This window comes from Sceloporus undulatus, chromosome 2, assembly GCF_019175285.1.
Source record: "Sceloporus undulatus isolate JIND9_A2432 ecotype Alabama chromosome 2, SceUnd_v1.1, whole genome shotgun sequence".
Classification (NCBI taxonomy): Eukaryota; Metazoa; Chordata; class Lepidosauria; order Squamata; family Phrynosomatidae; genus Sceloporus; species Sceloporus undulatus.
This window is the reverse complement of record NC_056523.1, coordinates 127,054,320-127,066,914: the sequence shown is the minus strand read 5'-3', so window position 1 is coordinate 127,066,914 and position 12,595 is coordinate 127,054,320. Positions and strand designations below refer to the sequence as shown.

The following is a 12,595-nucleotide window of genomic DNA, read 5'->3' as shown; positions in this document are numbered from 1 at the left end:
TGAATTCCTGCCAATTCCTAGACCACATAAACTTCAGTAGGTGCTTTCAGGCAGTGTCTGCTAAAACCTAGTTTAACTGAGTAAATGTACTGCATGTTAAAATAACTCAAGCTTTGTTTTTTGTTTGTTTGTTTGTTTTTTAGGCCTCGTTGTTAAACTGGGATGGTTTAAAACATAGTGCTAAAGTTTTATGGTCTTTACATCTCTTGCATCTTTTACATCTTTAAATTGTCCATTTAATGCACATGTATTCTGAATAAGCTTTCTATATCTTGCCAGGATACAACAATATGTGGCTTTATAATATAAAAACCTTTTCATCTCCAATCAGTAGAACACAATAGTGTATGATACATTTTTTAAAATAATTCTGATTCATTTAGGATCTCTCAGTATAAACTTCACATATAGGAATTTGGGTCCCTCCTCCATCCAGACCCAGTTTTATATTTTCACCTTTGCTTCAATTTCTGCAGCTGTTTGTTTGGTGACTTCAAGATTTTCCACAAGGGCTGTATCCCCTAAGAAGTTCCCTGATGCAGAGGAGAGACGGGATAGCAAGTTGTCCTCCAAAGTTTTCAATGTTATTTTGAAACCGTTCTGCTCCTTTGTGAGATTAGACTGCAAAGAGTTGAGGTAGATACAGAAAGAAATAAAACATGTTTAAATTATCTTCATTTTCACAATAATTTTTTTCCTGAACAAATACTGCCAAATATTATTTCCTCTAGCAGAGTGAAAAGCAAAAGCAAACTCACTCATTCACAATCTCTCACACAGAACTAACACAGAGAGAGAGGGTACTTGTAATGCCTCTCATAAATGTATTCAGTAATCCTTAAAGCAAACTAAATTTGGGTCTGAAATATCACAAACAATAGGAGCACTGAAGATGACGGGACCTCCAACTCCACAACTGAGGCAAGTCTAGAAACATGAAACAAGAGTTTCCCAGCACGCACTCTTCCATTAATCAAAGGTCACATCCAATCTATGATGGGACCTTTTCCCCCTTCAGTCACCACTGAAAATCACCTTTAAAATAGGTTACAAGCCCCCCTCCACTGTGTAGTATTTAAACCAGTTTTTTTTAAACCAAAAATTGGCTTCTGACCAATGGGAGTCGAATATTATTTACAATTGGATTTCACCCAAATTATATCATTCATGTAATTTGCTGCCCCTATTCAAGTACACTCATCCCTCCATATTTGTGGCTTCGATATTTGCAGATTTGATTATTCACAGATTTGATTAATATGTTCTCTCTAGAAATATCTAGGTCTTCCTGTGCAACTCTGCGGTCAACTTTAACTAGAGGTTGCACTGAAAGACCTAGAGATTCCTAGAGAGAATGATCTACTAGGCATTTGTAGCTCCTCCAGTGCAGCTCTATGGTCAGTGTATGTCAGACGCTGAGCACAGAGTTGCACTGGAGGACCTAGAGATTCCTAGAGAGGTGTCCTCTCAGGTAAAAACATGTTTTTTGTTATCTGAATTTTTTCCATATTCATGGGGTTCTTATGCCCCTAACCCTAGCGAATATGGAGGGACAAGTGTATTTTACAGCCATGTAGCCAATTATCTCTCTACTAAAATAGATAGAATCATAGAATAGTTGGAAGAGATCACAAGGACCATCCAGTCCAACCCCCTGCCATGCAGGAACTCTCCATCAGATACTTCACTACTTTGGTCAGATTGTTTAAATGTCCCAGTAGTAGCTCTGGGTGTATAAATCATCTTCACTCAAGTTTGTTCTAGTTCATTATTGTATACTAGATTGGTGTCCCATAACCAAAATTCCTCAGGAATAAGGAGTCAAGGCTCCAGCTGCCAGACAGCACTGATATTGTTTGAATTGCTATTCAGACCAAGTCTTCTGAAAATGTACTAAGAAAGGCATGCAACTCTCCAGAGAAGCTGGCCGTGGAACTTAGTTGCTGGCTATGGGGATGAAGATCTGGATTTATATTGTTCTGACAAGTAATCATACCATATTTGATAATAAAAGTCTATGACCTAGCCTGGCAGGAATAACTGAGGCTATCTTACTGTTTCTGATTTTGTCAGTAGAAAAGCTTAAAGGTGTAAAGCTGGTATTCCTTGGTGAGAAAACATAAGGGATACTGAAAATTGGGTTATTTGAAAGTTGGAGGTTTGGTTTTTATTTGTTTGTTTTTTGAAACATGCAAAGTCCTATTTCTGTTCAGCCATAAAAACTGTTTGCTTGAAAAAATGATATTTTTTTTAATGTTCTTATGTAAGCTATTGTTGTAAAGTAACTAACAACTATTTTTTAGGCCATGCAGTAACCATAGATCTATTTTCAGAATGAAAAAGCTATTATAAGACAAAGGTGAAAAGCTATTATTTCAGTTACTTAAAGAGCTAAAGATGGTTCTTTGGGATTTAATTTGACAAAAGAACATTGTTTCTTTTCTGGGTTTAACGATTTTCTCACAGTTACTTAGCTCAATTTATTTCTCTTTGCCTAGTCAGGACATGGTTGTGCATGTATAGATTTAATATATAACTTCTGGAAGCTGCTTTTTGAAGATTTAATGATATCAAAGGACATATAATAAACTGAATCATTACAAACTCTATCCATTAATTAAACTCTCCAAATTAAAGGCAAAAACAACAAGAGCAACAAAAGGACCAAATAGTACAACTAACATTTCTGTCTGTAGCCAACAGAATTCGAATCTAAAGATTCTGTAGTTTCTAGGAATTGTAGTCTAAAAAACAACTTTTCTAGCTCTGATTTTCATAATGCCTGAAATCTTATAGCAATTTTCCTAACTACACAGGGAACCCTTTTCTACTTAGTGTATTAGATTCTGCACAAGTACACTCAGTTTAAATGATGTGTATGTAGGGCATATCAGGCTCCCCGTTCTTTCCTAACATTTACCATATTCTCTCCCTTGCATCTGAACACTGATTGGAATGCTTTCCTTCAGGGAACCATGTCCACCTCTGTCGATTCTGAAGAATACTTTTGTGAAATGAAGGAGGATGGCAGATGCCTCCTGGGTCTGGGGTTCTCCATTTATAGGAAATGCCTACAAACTTACAAAGAACACTTACCTTTCTCAGAATGCAGTCTGAAAACTACTGGCCTAAATAACTTGTCATTTCTTCCATTTGTCTGTTATACCTTTGGGGTCTGAAGTGTCACAGGTTGAATTTCACTTTTTAAAATTTATTTTTATTTTATTTATTTCATTTGTATGCCACCTTTCCCCCAGGAGAGACCCAAAATGTTTTGGCCTACAATGTATACACTTGACATGTGAGGATACCACTTCATGTATCTAATGAAATGTGCTCTTTTCCACTAAATGTGATGCCAAAATAAATCTGTAGTCTGTAAAGAGTTGCATGACACTCTCTTCTTCTTCTTCCTCTTCTTCTTCTTCTTTCTACTACTCCTCCTCTCTCTCTCTCTCTCTCTCTCTCTCATTCTGAACCCTAAATAACCCCAGACTCAAAAGGCATTTGCCATCCTCTTTTATTTCATGAAAATTTATTCTTGATTTCTGTATTCCCTGAGGTTTGGAGAGATGTAAGTTATGCCCCAAGGTACAATATGTACATGAAACATGCTAATTGTTAAGTAAACACACTTTTTCCTCTCTACCTCAGTATTCTCTTAACACTGGATTTACACATAGTTGATTTTGCCTTCTTGCACAATGTTGCTAATTTAAAAATAAATAAATTACAAGATCATATAATAGCCAAGGGGGAATACCAGCTTTTTCCACTGCTACAGATTTATTTTAATTTTACAAGCTGCCTGTTTAAAATGATATACACTGTACAATTTTATATCCTTGACAGATTTTCACTGGACAAGCCATGAAGATGTGATAATAAAATATATATGAAGCCTGAATATTAAACAACAAATAAGGTCACATTTTCCCGCAGGAGACCTTTTTTGTGCTTTTCTGTTCAAAGAGGAATTTAACTCTTTGGTTACATGTCATTTTTGGGTCCATAAAATGCTTTACTTTTAATGTAACCCCAAGAACTAATCCCCTTAGTACACTACTATTATTTCCCAGCAAATAATTCAGTGTATGGTCTACATCCATGTTAGCATATAATTCACAAAAGCTGAAAGAAATGTGATGCAGATTGCACCTTTCAGAATGACCAAGCTCATAATATGACTATTGAGCAAGCAGGGATCACCAGCATTGAGGCCATGCTATTGAGGACTCAACTGCGCTGGGCAGGACACGTTTCTAGGATGAAGGACCATTGCCTCCCAAAAATAGTATTCTACGGTGAACTCGCCACAGGTCAGCGTAAGAGCGGCGCCCCAAAGAAGAGATACAAGGACTCCCTGAAACAACATCTCAGGCTTGGCCAAATTAATCACCAACAATGGTCTGCCCTGGCCTCGCATCGGGACGCATGGAGACGCACTATCCACGATGCTGCAGCCTTTTTCGAAAGCTCACAGCGAACGAGTCTCGAAGAGAAACGACAACGCAGAAAGAACCACAACCCAGAAACATCACCCAAGGAGACTTTTCGCTGTGCTTTCTGCAACCAGATATGTTTGCCCCGGATTGACCTTTTCAGTCACCAATGCGCTTGTACAAAGTGTGGGATGAGTCCTTCCTGAATCTTCGTTCGCAAAGCAAAGCGAGAGAGAGAGAGGAATATGACTACCAACACTGCCACTCCATGGAGAAGATTTACGTTCTCTCCAGCTAACTTTGTAGTAGTAACCAGCTGTGGAAAATCTATAAGCAAAGGGAAACTCTATGTAGTAAATTAATCAACTGCAATATAATAATCTAGGCAATCAGCCTAGTGTTTTTCCATGCATATTCCTCTGAATCTTTTAGTGTTCTTGCAACCTAGACATCTGTTGGGCTGATCATAAAGGCAGCTCAACATATGTAGATCTACTGAGTCACTTCACACTGACTGAAACCTAGAGAAAAAATAATAGCATTCACCTGCCAGGAAAGGAAATAGATGTAGGAATAGATATAAAATAGACCAAGAACTTCTGTCAGGACCTTTGTTGTTGGGCAGTAGGTTGGAAGGTGTTGGCACATCTCTTTGGGTGAACAGAAATCCTTTGAGTTAGACAGAGAAATGAAACATTTTATCAGGAGAAAAATGTTGTACAGAACACCACAAAGGGAAATGATTCCATTCTCACTTGAATTCTGCAGCTTACCTTTAGTTCTTCTAGGTCAGGCCTCTCCATACTGACAACTGCTGCCAGCAGCTGGTCCTCCAGCCCATCCCGTGTCACAGTGAAATTGATAAGAGTGCACTGTGCCTGCATTTCAGGTTGGTAATGGGGATTTGCTAGCTTTGTATGAAGAATAAGGCGGAAGGTGGGATTGTATTCACATTCTTTATCTCCAATTTTAATGTACCTGAAAGTAAATGAAGAACTTATCACTAATCACCGCATCACTATAAACCAACATAGCACCATTAATTACATAGATGCCTGTAAGCTTGCAAATGTATACATGGGGTTTCAGGAAGGGATCATTCCAAGTCAACTTTGCTTTGGGTTTTACTGCTGCATCTTGCTTAATATCTTCCTGTAATCAATAAACCATTGTTTTGGTGCACCTGTACCTTTGTTTCATTTTGACAGACCCTTGAGGCTTAGTTGACTGGGAACTGAGTGCATCAGGGCCATGGAATCATTATAAATAGTTCTGTTTTTTAAAAAAGTACCAGGTTGCTGTAGAACAGCAGCTCTTAGGCAATCCTATACCCCACTGTGAAGTCACCGGTATTCAACAGCATGAGGCTACACTGTTTTTAAAGAGCACAACTTTTAAGATTATGCTGTTTGCAGCAGAACATCTCCAGGACTCTTCATGGGTCATACCATAGGTGTTAGTGATAACAGTGGCACAGCTGCCACCAAAAACTACTCTCAGGCATCCACAAAAGTGAAATAACATTGTATATTAGAAGATGGGCACAAAAATCAGAGACATCACTTGGAGTGTCTCCACATCAGTAGCAGTGACCTCGAGCATGGGATTATGGCTGGATAGTAAATGCTGGGGCAGGGGGATCCAAAAAAGGAAACCAGGAGAATGGTTTGCTTAGGAAATACACAAGTGCCTCATTTAAAACTATATTAGAAAATTGAGAAGGAAGGAAGGAAGGAAGGAAGGAAGGAATATTTTAAAACATAGAAAAATATTAATTTTTAATCTGGTGGGACAGACTGGGCAGTGGGAAGTGAGAGAGAACTTTCAGGACTTGTACATTATTTACAAAAAAAATCAAAAGAAATAAAAATGGTCCAGATGTCACAAAGAAACTCTCACAAAAACATATTGGGATAAGATGCAAATGCGCTCATTGTCCTCAAATTCTGTAACATTTGCCTAAGCATTACTCTCTGCAGTGATAGGAACATTGTTATGCCCCACTGCCCCAAAGTAACTTGTTACAGGTAACATAGAATCATAGAATCGTAGGGTTGGAAGAGACCCCCAAAGGCCATCCAGTCCGACCGGCTGCCATGCACAGTCAAAGCACCCCCGACAGATGGTAACTAGTTACTTCCAAGGTCTGCACACAATATGAAGATAATGACTTACAGAGAGTTTCTTTTCTTTTTTTAAGTTCACACACAGCCTCATTTTAAGTCAATCAGTATAAAAACAGTTTCAGAAGCTGTGTGCAACTGGATAATGATATACCATGTCCATAGACATGGTGTTCCCTAACTTGATACCATTATGGAGGTGGTGCTCTTAATTCAAGCACTATAAGAGGTCAGTTCCTGAAGAGAGGGGTTTGGATTAGAATCACCTCAGGATCTGGGAAGGTCTGGGAAGGTTCAGAAGAAACTGGAAACATTCACCCACTAAGAAGAAAACAAACAAACTGGTTCATCACCCAGATGATGATGACCACAGAAGAGGTATCATCTAATGTACCACCATCTCACCTTCCCTTTTTAATTGTCTCTCGGCCAAGCAATGGACCTAGAACTGGGTCAACAGATTCTTCCAAGTTCTCAATCAGAACAACTTCACCAGCAGCAAGGGCCTTCTCTACCAAATCCAGATAGCTAGGGAAGATAACATTTGGGAGACAGATGCAATTATAACCAGTGATGATTGTTTCAGCAAGCAACATGTGCCCTCTTAAGGGAGAGAGTGGGAAAGAGGAGAAGGAGGAGGTGATAATGCCCTTTTCACCAAAGGGCAGAACACCACACATAGATAATCAAAGACAAAACAGTAAAACTAACATTATCATATACTAAAAATAAACCCCCCACCACCCCACCAGTTGCTACTTGTCCCAGAGTAAAACCAGAGACGTGATTATAAAAGGGGTACATGAACAAGGTGGTAACAAAAACAAGGGAAATACTACAATGCTTGTTGTTGCTGTGTGTTTACACACAAGTAGTTTACAACCTATGGAGACTATAAGGTGAACCAATCACAGGGTGAGATTTGTTCAGAGATAGTTTGTCTTTGCTTCCCTCTGAAGCTGAGAGAGTGTGACTTGCCCAAGATCATCCTGTGGGTTTCCATGCCCAAACAGGGATTCAAATCCTAATCTCTAGAGTCATAGGTCTTAAACCACTACATCACTCTGGCTCTCACTGGTCCAGGCATTTATCAGTACTCTCTTATAAAGCATGGTGAACCATCTTTGGATGGGCAACTAGATGAACCTTCAGTTTAGGCTTGTGACTGTCAATTTAGCAAAATGATATTTAGGCATAATTCTACTTATATACACAAAAGTCCTTGAATGGATTGGGTTTTAGATGTATTTTGGAAAAGCTGAACACCTTAAACAAACTATTACTTTGATGATGTGACTTCTCTAAGGGGCCATTCAGACTACCTTTTGTACCGAATTGTAACCTGGATTAAAAGTCAGAAGTTCCCATTGGTACTGGTTTAAACACATCAGAATTAGGGTCTTGCACTCCCAGTCCAGGGCAAATCCCCCTTAGAGCGGCTTTTCCAAAAGTGGATTGTTTCCCATATCTTTTTGGAAAACCTGTTTCTTCCCTGCTGCCGGCAAATGTGAACTTGGCCCCGGTCATGATTGGGTCAAGTTCAGGGGAGGGATTTAGGTCAGAAGGAGGGCAGAAGGCAGAATATGCCTCCCCTCTCGCACCGGTCGCTTTGCAAGTGGCATTTTTTAAAAATTATTTTTGTGTGTGTGTGACAGAATATGTGAATGCTTGCTTGTATCCCCTTTTAAATTTGGCAAATTGATACAATGTGTGAATGCTTTTGTTACATATGTGTATGTAAGGAGAGATGGCATTCTGGGGTGGCAATCAGAGGGAAAGCAAAGAAAGAGGATGCAGAGATGGCATTCTGAAGTGGCCTCCCCTGCAAGCGACATTGCTGTTGTTGTTGTTGTTGTTGTGACAGATTATGTGCATACTTTGGGCTTGAAAGGAAGAGAAGAGGCTGGCATGGGGAGGAGGCAAGGGCTTCGGAGGTGGGCTGGAAGCGAAGGGAAGGGAAAAGGCTGGCATCGGGGGGGGGGCGCAAGGGCTTCGGAAGTGGCATTGGCTTGAAGGGAAGGAAAGAGGTTCCAAAGAGGAGGAAATGCTGGGCTGGAAGTGAAGGGGAAGCTAGAGGCTGGCATTCAGAGGGAAGGCTGTGGAAACCCATGACTTTGGGGGAGTCACACTCTCTCAGCCTCAGGGGAAAGGCAATGGCAAATCTCCTCAGAACCAATCTTGCCAAGAAAAAAAACCCAGGATGGAGTCGTTTTAGGGTTGCCATAATCTGTAATGAACCAAATACGCACAACGCGCACACACACACCTGGATGTTTTTAAATTTGACAAGTTGACAGAATATGCATACACTGCCACCAGTTGTTTTTTTAAAGGAGGGGGGAAGCACCCATTCCGCTAGCCAATGGTTGTAGGATATGTCACCTTTGACGAAAGCAGAAGTGAATTTGATTGACAACAAAGGAGGCTCCATTTTTAAGCGGTACTGCAAATGTGAACTTCAGAGGGGCAAATTGCATTGATCAAGGTACAGGGTAATCAGAACTTCTACTCGGGGAGATCTGGTCTGGGGGCAACCGGGTTTGCCCAGTTCTATATAGAGCAAATGGGCTAGTGAGAATGGGGCCAAAGTTATTTGTGGGGAAAATTGATTTACACAAATGATATTGATGCCAATAATATTGTTGTAGTTATCATGATCATCAAAATGTATATTTAACTTTGTGTACAATGAGTGCCTAAATCCTGTCATTCTTTTTTATCAAGTGTGGAGCCCTGTTTTAAGGGGGGGAATTTGGAACATAATTTTGTAAATGTGGATTTTAATGTGTTGTAAGCCGCTTTGATTGTCTTGTCACAGAAAAGCGGGATATAAATAAAAGTTTTTATTTATTTATTTATTTATTTTTAAGGAGCTTCAAGAGCAATAGCGATATTAGACTGCTGAAGCAATAACACAGATACCTTAAAGAGCAGTTTATTATAGTAGTGTGAGCTTTCATGGGCTACAGCCCACTTTATATCCCACAGTTCAAGGTATACATATACTGGATACATTCCTGAAATTCTGCATAACACTTCAAAAATCAGATGAAGTGGACTAGAGACAATGAAAGCTCATTGAATACGAATCTAAAGATTTCAAGTGTGTGAAGAATATATCTGTGATGCTATTTCTTAGTGGTGTTCAGTTTTAGATTTCAGTAGTAAATTGAGATTACCAGTAGTTGTTTATGTAATGTGCATACCTTAACTTTTTATTAAGTGCACTGAACCTCTGTTTTAAGCACTGACCTATCAACTGATGACCCCATCCCACAGACAAGTAATGGAGAAGTCCAAGATAAATTTGAAAGAATGACCCAAACAAGATAGCTTTGTGTCCTTTTAGAGGTCCTAGGATTGAAATCAGCAACATCAAATTCAGGCAAACATCATCATCATCATCACCATAATTAAATAATGATACCCTGCCCTATATCAAAGATCTCTGGAAGGCCTATAAAAGCATTAAAACAAGTTACACCATTTTAAAATATAAAATAATTAAATAAACAAAAAATGTATTAAATTACAGTAATGTTAAAAACAGAGTTCAAAGATTTTTCTTAATATTTAAATCTATATACACCATATTTGGAATGAGTTAATGAGGTCCAAAGTCTCTGATGAACAGCCAATTTTACTTAGTGCCCAAGTGATGTGTGTGTTGGCTCCAGTCAGGCCTCCAGGGGGAAGGCATTATATAGCTGCCGTGTCACAAATGAGAAGGCCCTCTCCCTTGTCCCAATACTGTACATTGATCTCACAGCTAGAACATGGAGGATTGGTGATTTTAATCTGCAGTTAGCAGTTCACAGAATCATAGATTCACAGAGTTGGAAGAGACCACAAGTGCCCTCCGGTCCAACACCCTGCCATGCAGGAACTCACAGTCAAAGCATCCCCAACAGATGGCCATCCAGCTTCTGTTTAAAAATCTTCAAAGAAGGAGACTCCTCCACACTCTAAGGGATTGTGTTCCTCTTTCAAACAGCTCTTACTGTCAGGAGGGTCCTCCTAATGGTAAGGTAGAATTTCTTTTCCTGTTGTTTGCATCTATGGTTCTGTGTCCTATTCTCTGGAGAAACAGATAACAAGCTTGCTCCATCCTCAATAGGACACCCATTCAATTATTTATACAGGGTTATCATATCACCTCTAAACCGTCTCTTCTCCAGGCTAAGCATACCCAGCTCCCTAAGTCTCTTCTCATAAGGCATGCTTTCCAGACCCTTCAACATTTTGGCCGCCCTCCTCTGGACACTCTCCAGCTTGTCAAAATCCTTTTTTAATTGTGGTGCCCAGAACTGGACACAGTATTCCAGGTGAGGCCTGACCAAAGCATAATAGAGTCACACTATTACTTCCCTTGATCTAGACACTATATTTCTATTGATGCAGCCTAGAATCGCATTGCCTTTTATAGCTGCCAATTCATACTGTTGACTCATAGCCAACTTGTGGTCTATTAGGACTCCTAGATCCCTTTCACATATAGTCTTGTTAAGCCAGGTGTCTTCCATCCTATAGCTATGCTTTTCATTTTTTTTCTGCCTACGTCCAATACCTTAGATTTCTCCATGTTGAAATTCATTGTTCTAGTTTTGACCCAGCTTTCTAACCTGTTAAGGTCATTTTGAATTTCGATCCTTTCTTCTGGGGTATTACTTCTCCCAATTTGGTATCATCTGCAAATTTGATAAGCATGTCCTCTATTCTTTCATCTAAGTCATTGATAAAGATGTTGAATAGCTCCGGGCCCAGGTAGAATCCTGTGGAACCTCACTAGTCACTTCTCTCCAAGTTGAAGAGGAGCACCCTTTGGGTTCGGCCAGTCATATGCCACCATGGTTAAAATATCTCAATCCAGGAAAGGCTGTAGCTAGTGCACCATTGGAAGGTGGGGCCAAGTACTCCATGTGCCCCTGAGTCCATTTGGGTCTTCAGTAGCAAGGATGGATCTAGCAGCACACCCAAACTACAAATCTCTGTTAAAATATATTTCTAATTTGTATTGAAAATGTTCAGATGTGTCAATGGTTAACTAAGGTTTAAAATGGTTCCTGTTGCAGGCCAGAAAGTCTAGGCCTGGAAGAACAAGTCTTCAAGGACATTTGCTGAGACATAATATAAACAAAATGTATTATTGTTATGCTCTTGTGTAGTATGGTGACTTCACGGGAAAGAGGTGTGTCCACTTGGTGGGAAAGGTTGATCTTATGTGAGAACAAAGACTGATGTTACATTCAAGCTTCTAGCATGGACTCTAAAAGAGAATAGATGTATAGTAGCCTGCTATGAAAGTGTAAATAGCAACAAAGTCAATAAACCCTCATTTGAGTGAAAATCTGTGTGGAAGTTACTTTGATATGGAAAAGCTGAGAAGACTGCATCTGTTCCAGTTGGTACCAGTCCAGAACCACCGGTAACAAGAGACATCAACCATCCCAAAGATCTTTTTCTCTAACAATCTCTTCATTCAAGGGGATTACAACCCCATCCAGGACAGGGTGTTTACCTAATTCCTGGACCTAAGAACCACCGATCCACAGAAACATCATCTTAGGCCCCATTCCCACTGGTCCATTTAACGTGGGTGGAACTGGGTAGATCCGGATGCCCCTCCCCCAAATCTCTCCGTTAGCAAGTGCCCACTACGATTTGAGGGGCATTTTAACCCGGATGCCTTATTGGCTTTAACTTGAAGGTGCCTGCTGTCAATCAAGCGATTGTCATTGGTGACGTTTGCAGGGGCATAGAAAGTGTCCTTGCCCCCCTCCTTTTTTTTAAAAGAGCCAGGCACAAAATGCACCAAAGTGCGCACCTTTTGTCAAATTTAAAACCTCCTTTGTGTGTGGGGGGGGCATTTGGGTCAGTGCAGGTTATGATCTGCCTTTGGCCCCATTTTCAACCCCAAAATGCAAGTTAATGCATCCTGTATCCCCCACTCCTTGCCACCCCAGAATGCCTCTTACACTAATAATAATAATAATAATAATAATAATAATAATAATAATAATAATAATAATA

The 12,595-nt window shown here is 39.8% G+C and overlaps 1 protein-coding gene across 1 annotated transcript in view; it reads right to left on the bottom strand.

Moving 5' to 3' along the window:
- Window positions 1-12,595, bottom strand: part of LOC121920402 (dynein axonemal heavy chain 9-like) — a 195,274-nt gene that overhangs the window by 107,575 nt on the left and 75,104 nt on the right. The window contains exons 15-17 of the mRNA XM_042447539.1: window positions 6,971-7,093; window positions 5,216-5,420; window positions 457-621 (exon numbers count right to left, since the gene is read on the bottom strand). Coding sequence (XP_042303473.1) covers window positions 457-621; window positions 5,216-5,420; window positions 6,971-7,093 — 493 coding nt within the window. The remainder of the gene's footprint in view (window positions 1-456; window positions 622-5,215; window positions 5,421-6,970; window positions 7,094-12,595) is intronic.